The sequence below is a fragment of the Anomalospiza imberbis genome, chromosome 1 (assembly GCF_031753505.1).
Source record: "Anomalospiza imberbis isolate Cuckoo-Finch-1a 21T00152 chromosome 1, ASM3175350v1, whole genome shotgun sequence".
In the NCBI taxonomy this organism is placed as follows: domain Eukaryota; kingdom Metazoa; phylum Chordata; class Aves; order Passeriformes; family Viduidae; genus Anomalospiza; species Anomalospiza imberbis.
The window spans coordinates 138699939-138715579 of NC_089681.1; the positions used below are offsets into that span (position 1 = coordinate 138699939).

Here is a 15641-nt window from a genome sequence, read left to right on the forward strand (position 1 = left end):
AAGGAACTACAAGAAAAGTAATTGAAAACACAGCATAACTGGAATTGAACAGCAAGGAAATATAAAACAACTATGGGACAGTGGACTAATCTACATGACACAGGAGATCCTTTATTTTTGGACATCCCTCAAAGTCTTTACACAGTCCTGTGCTTGGTTTTCTATAATTAGGTTTCTACTAAGCACATCGCCTGATTAAGTTATTATAAGCAGGGAGTTGTAGGCTGATTGTAGCAGGGAGAATTATTTTTTGCAGCCAGGGTAGGAACAAAGAGCAGCTATGTGCTACAGTGAGAAATAAGTAGGAAGCAGAAGATCCCTGCCATGCATCTGCTCTCCCTCTGAATCTAGCAAAGGAGAAACAAGTGTGTCTTATCTGCTCCAAAGAGGTGGGAAACCAGGAGGGGAAAAAAAATTAACCAGATCCCCTCCAATCACTTCAAACCTGAACCTGGGTGTGTTCCTTTCCCTGTCCACACTGGAGGCAGCTGGAGAAAAATGTGTTCATCCTACCTGACAGCATGCAGAGGCATGGCTATGCAGACAGTAAAGCAGCAGCACAGCACAAGCACTTAGAATCAATCCCAAGCAATGAACTCTGCTTTTCCTGCATCAGAACACACAGGGCATGGAAAAAAACTTGGAAATGTTGTAGATCCTCCCCAACACTTTCAAGACATGGGACCAAATGTCTCCCCTCTTCAGCAGATTATTTTCTGGAGGGTCAAAAAAACTCAGCAATTACACATATGATCCATTTTTCAATGAAGTGAGTTCTAGTAGTATGAAGAAAAAGGGAATATATTTTAATATAAAAATTATTTCCCTTGCAACAGAATTTGCTTTTGCAGTATGTGCTGATTTGAAATATCTATATTTAAAATTGGCTTTCCTGCATTAAAACTTTATCATATAATTTTCTATGACATTGTTAAATTTCTTTTTAAAAATTACATATTTTATTTCTGTGTTTATGACTTTTTTCTTTAACATGGTCTCATTATGTATGAACAGTTTAAGCTTTGCCTCAGACTTGACAACCACATTCACAGACTGGAACCAAATTTTACTCAAGTTAAAATTCTTATTCAAAATGTCAAAATACATATTTTAACCTTAGCTTTATTAAACAAGTACTTAGTATGCAGCTGACTTTCTTAAACCAGTCTTTTCCTTGGCCTTCACACTGTCAAAACCCCAGATAACTGTGTGAACATTTCAACCATGCCTAACTCTATCGGATTTACTTCTGAGTTATGTTTGAAGTACTGTTCACTCGTGCCCTTTCCATCCCCACTCTGAATTCACTGAATTTCAGATTATGAAGAGAAGAATTCACCACTTAACAGCAGTTTGCTCTTAATACTTGTAGTCCCTAGAAAAAGTAGCTTTAAAGTAAAACAAATTACATTTTCTCATAATACATGTCAGGGTATGAACAGTTCATACTGTTCAGATTATGAAAGCACTGGGTTTTAAGTAACAACTGCAAATAAAGCTCTTATACTGTCTTTAAAATCCCATGAAGATATTTGGTATAGAAGGAAAAATACCTAAAATATTCTAGTATTTCTGAAAATACCATATTAATATTTGAGAGATACACTTGTATAGCAAATTAGTTTGGTTAATTTCTTAGTTTTTAATTGTAAAACTGAATTTGTTACTGGGACAACAGACTTGAGAACATAACACCCATTTTCATGTATAAAAATTACTTTTAAGATAGATATAGATATAGATATAGATATAGATGATATAGATATAGATATAGAGATATAGAGATATTTGTTCCCCTTTTCCTTTAAGAGAGAAAATACAGTATGTACTTAGAATATGGAACATCAGTATAAAAATTGCATATATTGCTGAGAAATTATCATTTTTCAATGTACTTAATAGTTTCAAATCCATCACTAGTTAATACAAAACTTTAGCTTTTTTTCCTGAGATTATCTTCAAGACCCTAAATACTAAAATTCTGCATTAGCCAATTAAACATTAGAGATTATGTATTCTGTTTATTAATAACATTCCCCACATTATATTTTTTTATATAAACTACTTTCTTTACACCTTTTTTTTTTTTTGGGTAGACAATCAAACTTCAGGTGTTTCAGTCTGTAAAATAGGTTCACTTTTCCCCAAAACCAGAATGTTTCAACTGGTTTTGCGACTTCATTTTAACCCCAACAGATGGGGTAACATGAAATTTTGAAAGTGTGGCAATTGTTTTCTCTCCTACACTTAAGAAGCAAAAGCGTAGGATGCCTTTGGTTTAGACTCCTGCTGTTCTTTGGAAACGTGTGGTTTAAACAGTACGCAGGGAAATGTTGCACAAATATCCACCTGAATTAGGGCAGAAGTTTATACATTTTAGGAGACCAAAGGGAAACGTCTTTATCCTTCAATTTACCCCAAGATTACAGCACCAAATTCTAACTCCTTCTAAGCAGAGCCTTTGAACTATGGAGTCCATTCCAAGCACAGAGTCAGTAAACTTGCACTTCTTCCTTTCCTAATCAGTGAGACTGCCTCTTGAAAAACAGACAATATTCTACAGAGGGCAAAGGCACACAACACAAAAAATAACACAACCAAGATAAGGCACAGCAAATTACAATGAAATAAAATCCTACACGATACGTTACCTTCCGCCTCGGGCACTGAAAGGCACTACATGGATTCCCAAAGGCCCGCCGTCATTGGAGACTTCGACGAGCTTTACCATATCACTGTGAGACAATGACCAATGAGGGAATATGAACATGTACCGTGAAGGAACCAAAAAACCCCACACAAACATACACAGAGAAACAAAACCATTCCAGAAACCAAGTCATGGTGATGAAAGCATTGCTGAATACTACGTACCTGAAGATTAATCTGATGGCATGAAAGGAGATCAATCATCAAAAATACTTCAATTAATAGAACCAAGAAAAATATAATATTTTTTTAAATTTAGCTGAATACATAAAAATAGGTCTCATCATCATCACTGCATGCATACTGTTTTATTTCTTTCTTATTCTAAAGATAATTGACCATTGAGTAGAAATACCTTAAATACCTCACACAATTTTTCCTCAGAAACCTAAAAGCTCATCATAGCACTAACATGCTTTACTTCTTTATCTTAGAGCCAATGCTAAATTTTTACATTAGCTTTCCCATAACTACCTCATAATCAAATGAGAATTATTAAATTTTTAATTGGCTAAATCCTTCCAGTTTTAATACACATTAATCTGTTTTATTGTAATTCCATTTCTTTTACTGGAAGATTCCTGCATCTCCTTACTAAGCAAAGTTTCCTAAGTAAGTTTTAACTGTAACATTCAAAACCAACCAGACGTGCCCTGAAGCAACCATGCATCTAGTTTTCAATTATAAATTTTGCTGTAGTGAGGAAAAAAGCAGCAGAAGAAAATACAGGTTCAGAAAGAGACATGCAGAAATTGTAGAAATAGATTTAGACCAAATCTATTAATGCGTTTGAAACATGCCCACATCTGGAAAGGTGGAATATAGCCCATGAACCATAAAGAGCTGTAAGTATATAAATGAGAAAATAATATGCAAAAGCCAAACCTCTCAATAAAACTGGAAGTGAGAGATCTGAACAGAAGCCACAATCTAAATTTGTGGCTTATGCCTCTCTCTAGTATTACATACTTTCTCCATATTTCCTGGCACTAGATATATATACAAACAGATCATTGAAAAGCTTGTTCCTCATAAGAATACAAATAAAGTTTAATCTCAAAATGGAGCAAAGAGCAAGAGAAATGCCCTGTGATAGCAGTAAAAGATTTTCTACTTCCTTCAATAAGCTCTTGATCATATGGTGGCCCATCATGAAAGCTTACAGCTCTTAATCTGTAACTTGAGAATAACGAGACCACATATGGTTGGAAAGTCAACACAAATCATGGGTTACAGTTCATTTTATGTTTGTCCTACATTACATTCTCTAAATGCATTTTTAAGGTAGCCTTTAACATTTGCTGTATGCCTTAATTGGTGTCTGAATTTTTACCTTGATTTTTAAACAACATGAATGGAAGGTCTCCATCCTTATTGTCACTGTTAGCTCAAGAAAGTAGTGCAACACCAGAAGAGCTGAGAGACTTCCGCCAAAAACCTGTTATTCTTCAGACACAGACCAATGTTTTAAGACTGAGATTAATACAGCATTTCATACTGTTCCATGTGCAGTTTCTGTATAGGCTGACTTCATTTCTTTCTCACTGTCTGTTAAGGCTAAATTTTCATTAACTAGTGTGCAAAGCCGCTCACAGGATTCAAGCAACTCCTCCGACCTCCAAAAGGAACTCTGAAAGACACTATTTGCTACTGGTAGGCCTGTGATTCTCTGTGATCAATTTTTTCAGACTTTGCTGTTAGCTTAGAAGAAAATTAAGGGCTAAGAGAGAGAACAAGTGAGAATCTGTGTGATGTACCTGGAACTGCCTAAGTGGAAGCAAGGCTTAATTTTTTTTTTTTAAAAAACCACTTGTTTTCCATATCCACCGTATACAATTCAGCTTGTTCTAGTGCTTGAGTCAGTTGTTATTCATTTGTTCAAAATGCACATTTAACATCTTTGCACTCATTTTTCTTACACTTCTTCTTTAAAAAAAAAAAAATTCTATCCCAAATTCAAATGTTAAATTCTGTAAAACAGAAAAAAAGAGGAAACAATAGCTCCCTAAGACAGTTTCTTTCAATCTGGCTTTCTGATTTTCTCAGAAGTTTGGGCCAACTGCTTCAAACAAACACACAAAGAAGTATGAGATCAAAACAATACATAAATGAAGTAGCATATGATGAGAAGTCAATAAGTTACTTAAAAGCAACACCGGGAAGTATTACATTTGACAGAAGTTCTGCAAATTCTATTTAGGAAACAGCATTTGGAATTTACAATGTAACAGATTTTGTAAATGGAACTGAGTAAAATGCATGCTCTACAGCCTAATAGATGTCACCATGATCTTTATCTAACATTTAAAACCTCTGTCCCTAATTCATAATTTAATTCAAAAATAACAGGAGCAGAAGATTTAATTTTATCTAAAATTCAAGTTAATAAATTTAAAAGATTTAATTTAAGGCTAGAAGGGATATTTTCTCATTAACTCCATAACAAGGTATGGATCAGTTCTTTCCAACGAAATGGAAAAGGTCAAGTTTGCTGTATCTTTTGACAACATAAAATATCATTCAGTGATTGTATTTTTAAATCAGGTGGAGCTAACAAAACACCAGTTTTGATCCATTTGAAAGTATGAGGTTTTTGACCACACAACTTGTGACTGTGACACACCTTCCTAGAGACTGTGAACTAGTGATTGGAAATAAGATTTTCCCCTTTGAAATTCTTGCCTGTATTTGTACTAGCACTGACCCTACTCCTTCTGTCAAGTTTTCAAAGTTCCATCAAATAAGCATCTTCTTTGAGGCAGAAAATCTACTGTAGCATCAGCACTTATAAATGTCAAGTTTCCAATGCTCATCTTTAATACAAGCTTTTTAAACTGCTTAAAATCTGTTTTAAAAAGATACGTTTTTTAAAATCAAAATGACATATGACCTAAAAAAGATTGCCCCATTTTCTTAAGAGTAGTATCACTCATATTATTCTGAGTACTTCACTAGTCTGTGTTCAATCTTAACACTCATTAACACAGTATGTTCTGCCAGTAACTTACTCCAGGGAAAAATTGGTAGCATTCTCCAAACCAGTGTCTGCATGTCCAACAGGCTCAACTCTGCTGTTGTCCTCCTCTGCTCGATCTTCATCCTAGGTATTAAAAAAATATATATATTTAAATCTACATGTAATTTTATTAACTCATTTTAGTAATGATATTTTACCATTCTCAGATTATTGGGGTTACCACATGTGAGTGGAAATGCTGTGCTTCTACAACTGTCTGAAACTGTTCTGAATTGGTTTTTGTCACTTTAAACATTTTTGCAATTATATACATATAGTTTGGCCAGTGTTATATCATAATTCTGCTACAGTTATAAAAGCCGTGCTACAGGAGCTATCTCAGTCAGCATTTTTTTAGAAGTCTGACAAGCAAAAGCACAAAATCAGCTGATGGTCAGCAGTGTTTGGGGAAACTCCTCCCAGGCTCTCTGTGGGCAGGGGGCTTGACTGAACACACAAGGCAGATCACTGAGGCTCATTTGAGAAGACTTAAAAATAGTATAAGAAAATGCAGCTTCTGTAATTCCATGAAGTACCAAGAGCTTTTAAAACATTTTATCACAGCATTTATTAATAGCTTGCCAGAGAAGGCTGACATCAAAGAGCTACGTGAGGCTCTAATGCTAACCAATTGATTTTATTTTTAATTTCTCTTTCCAAAAAGTACATACGTTATTCACCAAATGTATAACTTTAATGTCAAAGTTGTGAATGCTGTACTTTCAAATTTAGATCAGGGTAATTCAAGGACTTCCAGTAAGAAGCTCTAAACCCATTCTTATGTGTATGTTAATTATTCCAAGCTTATACTTTTAAATACCCATGTAATCAAACAGAAAATATTACAGTGTGAACAGTAGGTTTCAAACATAGACAGAGCCAGAGCAATCAGGTCAGTGAAATAATACATGATAGGTTATGAGTTTAGCACACAGAATCAGACAACTTATTAAAGCATTGAAGAGATGTTAAAGGCAGGAAGAGACAGTTGGTAATGTCCAATTGAGATTTCCACAGGGAATCTGCCAAAGCAGGAGGCTGGATGCACCAGGCTTCCCTGGGCTATGGATGTGCCCTCTGCACCCTGGAAAGCAGCACGCTTTGTGAGGCCACGCTACTTGGAAGACTGATGATCCTGTGTCTCAAGAGGCTTTAATATGCACCTGCTTGTCATCTCCCTCTGTTAAGCAGAAGGTAAGTAATACATTTCAAAGGTTAACCAGCATCTTGAACCTGCCTAGAAATGTGTATTTACTGATTTTAGTTGAAGTTTTATATGCATCTCTGCATAAAGTTTAAAATTAAATAAATATTCAAATCTCCATACCAATTCTAAATCATATGGGAAAAGGTTTATAAAGGAAAATCAGAACATTTGGAGCTGTTTCATACTGAAAAGAGGTATTCCACACCTTGTTTCATACAGCATCTTGCAAATCACTGTCACCATGGGTTTCCTGGTTTGAAGTTAAAGACTGTGCTGGTTGTAGAAAACTATTTATTTTTATTGCAATGAAGCTATCACTAGCCTAAAGAGAGCTCTATTCATCAGAGTTGCTGATGAAACCCAATTTTGAATCTCACTTATGACAAAAGGTCATCACAGATGAACATGACTTTGTTAATAATATGGCTTTCAGCAAATTTTCATGTGTGGTTTTTCCAAGCAAAAATGCAAGAAGTATATACATACATACATATATATATATATATATATATATATATATACACACATGGAAGAAGAGATTGAAATAACATCCTATTTGTAGATATGCCTCTGCCAAAAAAATAAATGTCTGGCTTTATGCTGTGTCATTTTAGCAGACATCTATATATGTGCAATGTAAGCATCATTCATTTAGTAACACTTGGGTCCTACACTTCGTCACTTTTTAGCCCCAAAAGCTTTTCTCTTGACTACTTTAAGTTTGTAAACAAAACTCCTCTTGCCCCACTCAGTGTTTGCAGCAATTGTTTGAGCTTGCTCTTGATAGCCATGCCTTCAGTGCCTTCGTGGGACACAGCCCCCCGTGCAACACTTGAGCTAAATCCTTGTACAAACCCTTCTTCCCACCCTTCCCAGCCCTGAGAGTATCTTTGCTCTTGTTCCCGCCAGACCTAGGCCTCTCCATTAGTTGGACATTCTGTTTCCTTTCTTTCTGTCCCACCTGGTGGTCTGGAGGCTTTTCCTGCCAAGGAGAGGAGCATCCCTGTGCCTGACCTCGAGTGCAGCCAGGTCAAAGGAAACAGCCAACTTAGCTGCCTCCTCCTCTATGCACCTCCCAGTCTTGGGGTATAACAAATTAGAAACTGCAAATCAAAAGCTACGTAAAACAGATGCTATCTGGCACCATCACATCTACATTTTGTGCCTTTTGTTTTGAGAATCATAAACACAGCAAGTTTTGGAACCACACTGACTGTCAGTTATCCAAGCAATTAAGAAACAGCAGCTCCCACACGCCTCTGTCTGGCTTTTCCTGGACAGGAGACAGATCTCTATCAGAAACATGCATGTGCCCATAAATAGGTGCTTAGAGGAGCAATCATAATCCTAATGAAAGCACTACTGCCATGATCAACAGATGTATGATGTACCCTTTTAAAAATCTTTAATATTACAGTAATCAGACTCTCTTTTCTTCTCAAAATAACACAGATTTTGATTTACACTGAAGTGAACAGAGAGAAAAATTGGACACCTGCGGAGGGATTTCACTTAAAATTCTGATTTACTATGAAAAGTAACTAACTAGCTGTGAAAATCTTTGCATCAAGCAATTATTTCTTTATTTGGAAAGCAGTTTTCTTCTGAAAGGCAAATTCGACCTGGATGAGGTAAACAAAGAAAAGGACATTTAACAGAGCAAGAAAGTTTCTGTGAGCCCACTTGGATATTACTGCAGATATTTCTCGGAAATAACTGATTTGAGCAAGCTCCCAAAAGTCTAAGGTTTATTTTCTCTACATAAAACCACTGATATCTGCTATATCAAAAAATACAGTTTTTAATGTACAGCTACTAAAGACAGAATATGTTTTTCTCCAAAACTGAAATAAGAATAATTAAAAGATCCTTTCATCTTTACAGCACAGAGGAAAATTTAAAACATCTCTTCCAATGTACTTCTCCATATCGTGATGTGCTCAGTATAAAATTTCCCACTGTTTGAAAATAAAGAGAAATCATTATTTTTCTAAGTTCTGTAATAAAATTAATGACTCAAAAACTGAAAAATTATCTTAACTGCTCAAAATGGACTATTAGTGCTAAAAGTTCTACCTATAAAAAGGTCCATTTCACAGTTCACCTGCACAGTGTTAATGAAATACATATGAAAAGTTGCAAATTGGGTTTTTATTTTTGAAGACAGACTGTCTATCACCACTTAGGATTATAAAATCTGCAGAGTTATGGAATGTCAGCAGTATTCTTGCCAACAGAATTTTATCCAATATATATGAACCCAAACAGTTATTTTAATTACATTTTCTTAGAAAATTTCTGAATGAAATCTGCCTAGTGTAATTTCCAAAGCTCAAAACCATCCACACGTTCCCTGTCTTACTGGAAATTTTAATGTCCAGTATTAAATATCAGCCAAAATATTTTACCAAAATATCAGCTCCTGCCTCCAATTAATCCACACCTTCATCTTCAAAGAAGCACTTTCCCACTTGATCTCTGTTCAATTCTCCAAGAAGGTGACCAATTTAAACTTCAGATATTATTGAGCTGATACAATACTGATAAGCTGTGATAATGTTATTTCTGTATCTTCTATTAATACCATATATGAGTATGGTATTCAGTCAGCTCAGTCCCTCAGCAGTGGCTGCGGGACCTGAGACCCTGCATTGCCTCAGGGAGTATCACAGTGAGATTCACTTCCCAGGGAGCATCCCAGGGACACTGGCTTGTTGGTTTTCTACCATTTAATTTTTTAACATTTTAGCGTAGTGAGTGTAAGTCCTGTAAATACCAAACTGAAAGGATCAAACTCCCAACAGGTGCTTTAGATTTTACTGCAGAGAAGGAAAGATTATGTATAAAGACAAGGTCCTGATAATATTTTATTCCTCAGCCAAGACACAAATAAAATAAAGCTTTTGCTATTAAAATATGCCCTTCCCTTCATATTTCCCCTTTCAGTCTCTTGCACTTCTCTGTAATGATTATGGAAGAAGAGACATATTCACTATTAGTCTCCTGGCAGCTGTGCTTCATAAATGTTTGTTTGGTTCCTGCAACATAAAGTAGGTTCTCTCTCTCTCTCTGTATGATCACACTTGATGGGAAACAGCTCCTAAGAGACCTCTTTTCCTGTGTCTTAACTAGCACAAATACACCAGCATCAGGCTTTTGTGCTAATGTTCTCACTTTTTGATTAACCGGCCAAATCTCCAGAGAATGGCAATTTCCAATCAAATCTGAAGAGCAGTTACAAAGACAACAGGGGGAAAACCCAAAAAATATTGAATACAAAAAATAGGCTATGCTCCCTGTTGAACATACATATATATGCACAAATAATTAGGTGAGAGCTTTGTGTAATTCACAACAGCCCTGTACTTGGTGCACTGCTATTATCAGTAATCCAGGGAGAGAGAAATCTTACATTAAATCATCATCCACTTAAACACAAAAAAAAAAGTATGCAAAAATTATTTAATCTTATGTGTGTATATATACACACACATATACAAGTTAATATTCTCTTTACATCTCAATAATCCCTATGTTACTCACGTCCTTCTGCAGGATGGTCACCCTGCAATTGGAAACGACAATATTCACAAAGTTTTTATATGCCTCACTACTCTAAAATGAAATTTGCCTTGCTCAGTCAAATCAGTGAATAGATATCACACAGACATAGAGGAGTGCAGAATGGAAGGGATTTCTCAGGTCTCTGATGAATATCAAATTCATTCCCCACTATCACAGGCAATCATCTTTTATTTCCCATTTATTAAACTGATCAAGCTGAGCCTTAAGCCTGGTTGGCTTTACAATGGCACTATTTCTGTTCTGAAGTGCCTTAAAAGGAAATGTTTTTATAGATTTAAAGAGAGATTAATTTGATTTCTTATTGTCCAAAAAGCAGAACATCAGAGAGCCAATGAATATAATTTGATAGAACCTTCCTTTGGCAAACATATGTGACAATTCATTAAATTCTGAATAACTAGATTCTTTTCATTCATAATGACTTCTTAAAACATGTAAGAGAAACCTGGCAATACTAAAAATAGCTGAACAAGTCCTGTGGTATCCCAGTTATTCTGTAGTGTGTATCAATTTAGAAGTTCACTGAAGTCAGTGGTCTTTGAGGATTCAACAACCTTTGATGCATTACTGAAATAACACACAAATGTTCTGTAATGATTTGGTGGCACACACCTCTATCACACAGCAAGCCAGGCTGGTGGCAGGAACACAACACAAATACTGCTTGGCCACATAGCAGAGCTTTCAGTAAAAAAGATTTTGACTAGATTATGCTGCAGTTAATTCTTTTTACAGTAGGCATTGCAGGCAGCACTGAAAAGTATGAGAGCCTTTTAAGAGCTTTAGTATGTTAGGCTTTCCTGCTAGTGAATTTAACTTGAGACATTTTGCTGCTTTTGCTTCTTCATAGTCAAGAAAATCCCAGGTCTGTTCTTACAGTGATAGCTTACCAACAAACAGCAAGAAATCCATTAAAAGTCAAAAGGTTTTTTTGTTAATCAAACTTGTTTCTTAATTCATGCATCTGAATAGTCTGTGCCTACGGGCAGAGAAAATAATATTGAGGAAAAGGGAAAAAATTATTAGCCAAAAATTGCAAACACTCATGCAACTTGGCAACCCCATACACGGAAAACAGCACCAAATGGGATCCAACAGAAAAAAACCCATCAATAATGTCTAAAGCACCACTGATTCTCCAGCATTTCACAGTGCACACTGTAATCATACTTCACAGACTATATTTGCTGTTTGCCTGAAGACTACAGGGTTCTTTTTCCCCAGACTGAGGTCATCCCACTCTGGATTGTTTCAATGACTTCTTCAGGACCACTGACAGTGCAGGGTGGGAGGCAGAGGGAGGAGATGTGCTGCAAAGTGATAGTTACCAGAACAAATCCATACATCTAGGTTCCTCTACAGATGGCAAGTATCAAGTGGGTAACAAAAATATGTAGCTGTTCCCACCAGATCATATTTAAAAGACATTTTAGAGAAGACTCAAGTATTACTGGAGCACAAAACTATTTTTACAGTCATTTTGCAACAGCCCTAATTCCACATATAATATGCACCACTACAACACTCATAGCACATTACAAAATAATATAATGATAACAAAACAGTGGCCTAAGTTTTTGTTCACTGGCAAATGGGTAAAGTGTTGCCAAATTGAACTTTAAAAAGTAGTTTGATGATATATATATCATATTAAAGAGAGACTTAAAATGAAGGCAATATTGGGTTCTTTCTAATTTCCTACACTGACTTGCTATATGATAGTGACAAAAAATCACTCAGAAGTGCATTTCCTTATTAACATGTTGGGGATAATATTACATGCTTGCAAAGGCAAATATAAGACTCTTGGATGTGACACTTTGAAAAGCAGAAGTATTAAAATGGATCTCAATTGTCTCAGCAGCAGCTTAGGATGCTAAGCCACAAAACACTTCTTATTCAAAGATACCAGATGTGCTTCATCTCTTCCTTTTCTTAGCACCTAGTAACACCTGCACTGCATAACCTATTTTTTAAACATTTTATTAGATGCCAAGTATATGAAGAACTACAAAACTCAAGGCATTTCATCACATAATGAATTTGTCAGACCACTTACAGAGCAGCTTGTAAGTAAAACCAACCACAGCTAACAAGAATAGCCAGAAAAGATTTGGCAGGACCAGACAAGGCTTCCCAGCACTTATAGTGCTGCCTGCTGGGGAGCCCACTAAAATTAATCTTGAAGACCAAACACAGTGATAAAATCAACCAAAAGATTAGATGAAACAATAAAGCACTAACCTCTCATGTGCTACATATTTGAAATAAATAAAGCATGGATTGTCACACTTTTAGTATTAAGCGAAGCATCCAAAAAGCTTTCTGAAGATGTAATCAATAGCAAGTTATAGATGTGTCCATAGTATTACAAAGAGAAGTAACTCTCTCACAGACCCATATATAACTAAACAAATTACCTCAAATTGATTGTTGCCTTAAAAATGGGTTAATTTTGTCTAACTGCCTAGTTACAGTCTTTATTCCATTTTCTGTTTTTCCTCAGGACTCAAAACATATCTGTTTCACAGGTGTAAGTCTGCTCTTTGTTTGTTTTAAATAAGGCTTATCTACAAAATATTTCCATGTTCAAATCTCTGAAATTTTATACCCTTTTCATATGATTCACAGACTTACAAACAGACCACCAAGATCTGCCAGAGTAAAACAAATATTAGGGTTTATATTAAATACAGATTCAAAGTCTTGCTTAGATGTCAGAATCATGGGAAGTATCTTTAAAGGAAATAGTTATCAGCTTTACTTGAAACAAGGCTACAATTATAGGTCAATGTATAATCAAATTCCCCTGCAAAGTTCAGCCCAAAGGCCAGGCCTGGTTATCATCTACCTTGCATAATGCAGGAATTACCTCAATTACAGAGACATCCCCACATGGTGAACCAACATAAGTGTAGCACTTGGCATGTAACAAACACACTCTGGTTGATGTCTCCATACTCAATTTATTTTCCCTTTCATTGTGGTAACTGATACATACACTGCTCCTATAGACGACCCCTTGCTAATTCATGTAATACCTGCCCACAGAGGGGAAACTGCCCCTGCTTTGGTAGAGGGTGCTTCACTTGAATTTTTTCACAAGAGGGGTGACTTTTACTAAATGAAGTCTAATTTTCTTTTAGAACTTGAGTTCTTCCTATTCCACAATGCCAGGTAATAAAGTTCTGGGATTTCAGGACTAGAAGCGTTCATTTGATATGGACAAGTTGATGTTTATGGAACTAAAAAAACTCCACAATATACTCCTAACATGGATTGTTACTATGGCATCCAGGAAATAAACACATATATAGCTATATATAGATAGAGATACAGATTAGATATAGATAGATATGCTTCTAAATATACATCTCTATTTAGAAGGCCACAGCAACAAAGACATCATTTTGTTCTTAAGGTAGGAAAAAAACAGATTACATGGCAGTGCTACAACTACATCGTGTTTGTTTTTTTCTGTTGAGTAGTCTAAAGTAGGTCAAGTTAGGCACATCCATTAGTTCTCCTATAAATAGATCCACACTGAATTCACCTGCTTGTAACTAATGTAGAGCAATAGAATTTTAAATACTTTTCCCTTTAATCTGACAAGCTAGTTCATTCTGTATACAGACACCAGGAAAAAAAAGAAGTCATTAAGTCCTGCGTGATTTTTAAATGCCAAAAAAAATGACAATGAAAACATGAAATTGGGACACACTTTCCCTGCAGAAAAACCAAGTGTACCTGCCTCCACCTATAAGTTTAGAGATCTAAAAGATTTCTGCAGAGATATATTATAGATAAGTGACATAGTTTCCCCTTGATATTGAGACAAAGGAAAGGAGACAATTCTGTATTAATCACTTCACTTTTCCCCTATAACACTCCTGAATATATTATTATTCACCTCACATTTTCAAAGACAGTGATTTTCTTCTGAGGATTTTTTTTCAAAGATACAGAAAGCATTTCTTATTTAGCAACTTGAATTTGTCATTAGGCAATTTTCAAACAGGTCTCATAGCTCTTTTATCCTTGTTCTTTTTTTTTTTTTTAATCTGAAATGGTCCCTTGTTGTTTGATTTGCAGATCTGTATCAGCATGTAAGGATTTCGCTAGCTTCAGCCAAGTACAGAACAGTTCAATCCCCCGGAGCACTGAACGTAAGAGTCAATTTAGAAGCAAGGTAAAAGTATAGCACTCTGTTCCCCGTCACACAAAACATCATTTTACTCACACAGGCATCTTAATAACAAAATTCAATTCTGGGTATTTTTCTCAGCATGGCTCAGGACCGTTCAGAAATTACATCAGAAAGCTCACTGAAGACTTGGCTTTTTAAAAATTCGATTAAAATATCTGTTTTCCAGTAAGGCAAAAGTCTATACATTGGTAGGAGTTTAAACTTAGGACATATTCTTTGAGTTCTGTCTCCTTTAGAAAATGCAACTTTGAAAGCTTTTGGTTTTGTGTTACTAACAATCCCCCTGTTAGTTTTGCCAAAGAACCATAAAAAACACGGAATGGTTTTGTTTGAAATGGTCCTTTAAGTTCACCTAGTTAAAATCCCTTGCCATGGGCAGGAACACATGTCACTAGATCAGGCTGCTCAGAGCCCCATCCAGCCTGGCCTTGAGCACTTCCAGGGATGGAGCATCCACTTCTCTAGATGTTCCAGTGCCTTACACACCTGACAATAAAGAATTTCCTTCTAATATCTAACGTAACATCTTTAAGTTTGAAGCAATTCCCCCTTCTCCTACACTATATGCCTTCGTAAAAAGTCCCTCTCCAGCTTTACTGAAAGCCCCCTTTAAGTACTAGAAGGTGCTATAAGGTTTTCCCAGAGCCTTCTCTTCTCCAGGCTAAAGAGCCCCAACTCTCTGGCACTGTCTTCATAGCAGAGGTGCTCCAGCCCTCTGGTCATCTTCACAGCCTCTTCTGGACTCACCCCATCAGGGCTGCATCTTTCTTATGATGTGAGGCCCCAGAGCTGACGCAGTGCTCCAGGAGGGATCTCACCAGAGCAGAGAAGAGGGGCAGAACCACTTCCCTCTCACAGAGCCCACGGTGTTCTGGATGCAGCTTAGAACATGTGTGGCCTTCTGAGCTGCAAATGCA

At 36.2% G+C, this 15641-nt stretch overlaps 1 protein-coding gene across 17 annotated transcripts in view; it reads right to left on the reverse strand.

Moving 5' to 3' along the window:
• Positions 1-15641, reverse strand: part of PARD3 (par-3 family cell polarity regulator) — a 445891-nt gene that overhangs the window by 212095 nt on the left and 218155 nt on the right. For 15 of the 17 annotated variants that reach the window (XM_068173476.1, XM_068173528.1, XM_068173519.1 and 12 more), the window contains 2 exons: positions 5718-5809; positions 2652-2735 (listed from right to left, as the gene is read on the reverse strand). In XM_068173476.1, coding sequence (XP_068029577.1) covers positions 2652-2735; positions 5718-5809 — 176 coding nt within the window. The remainder of the gene's footprint in view (positions 1-2651; positions 2736-5717; positions 5810-15641) is intronic. The other 2 variants (XM_068173465.1, XM_068173422.1) reach the window with 1 other exon arrangement.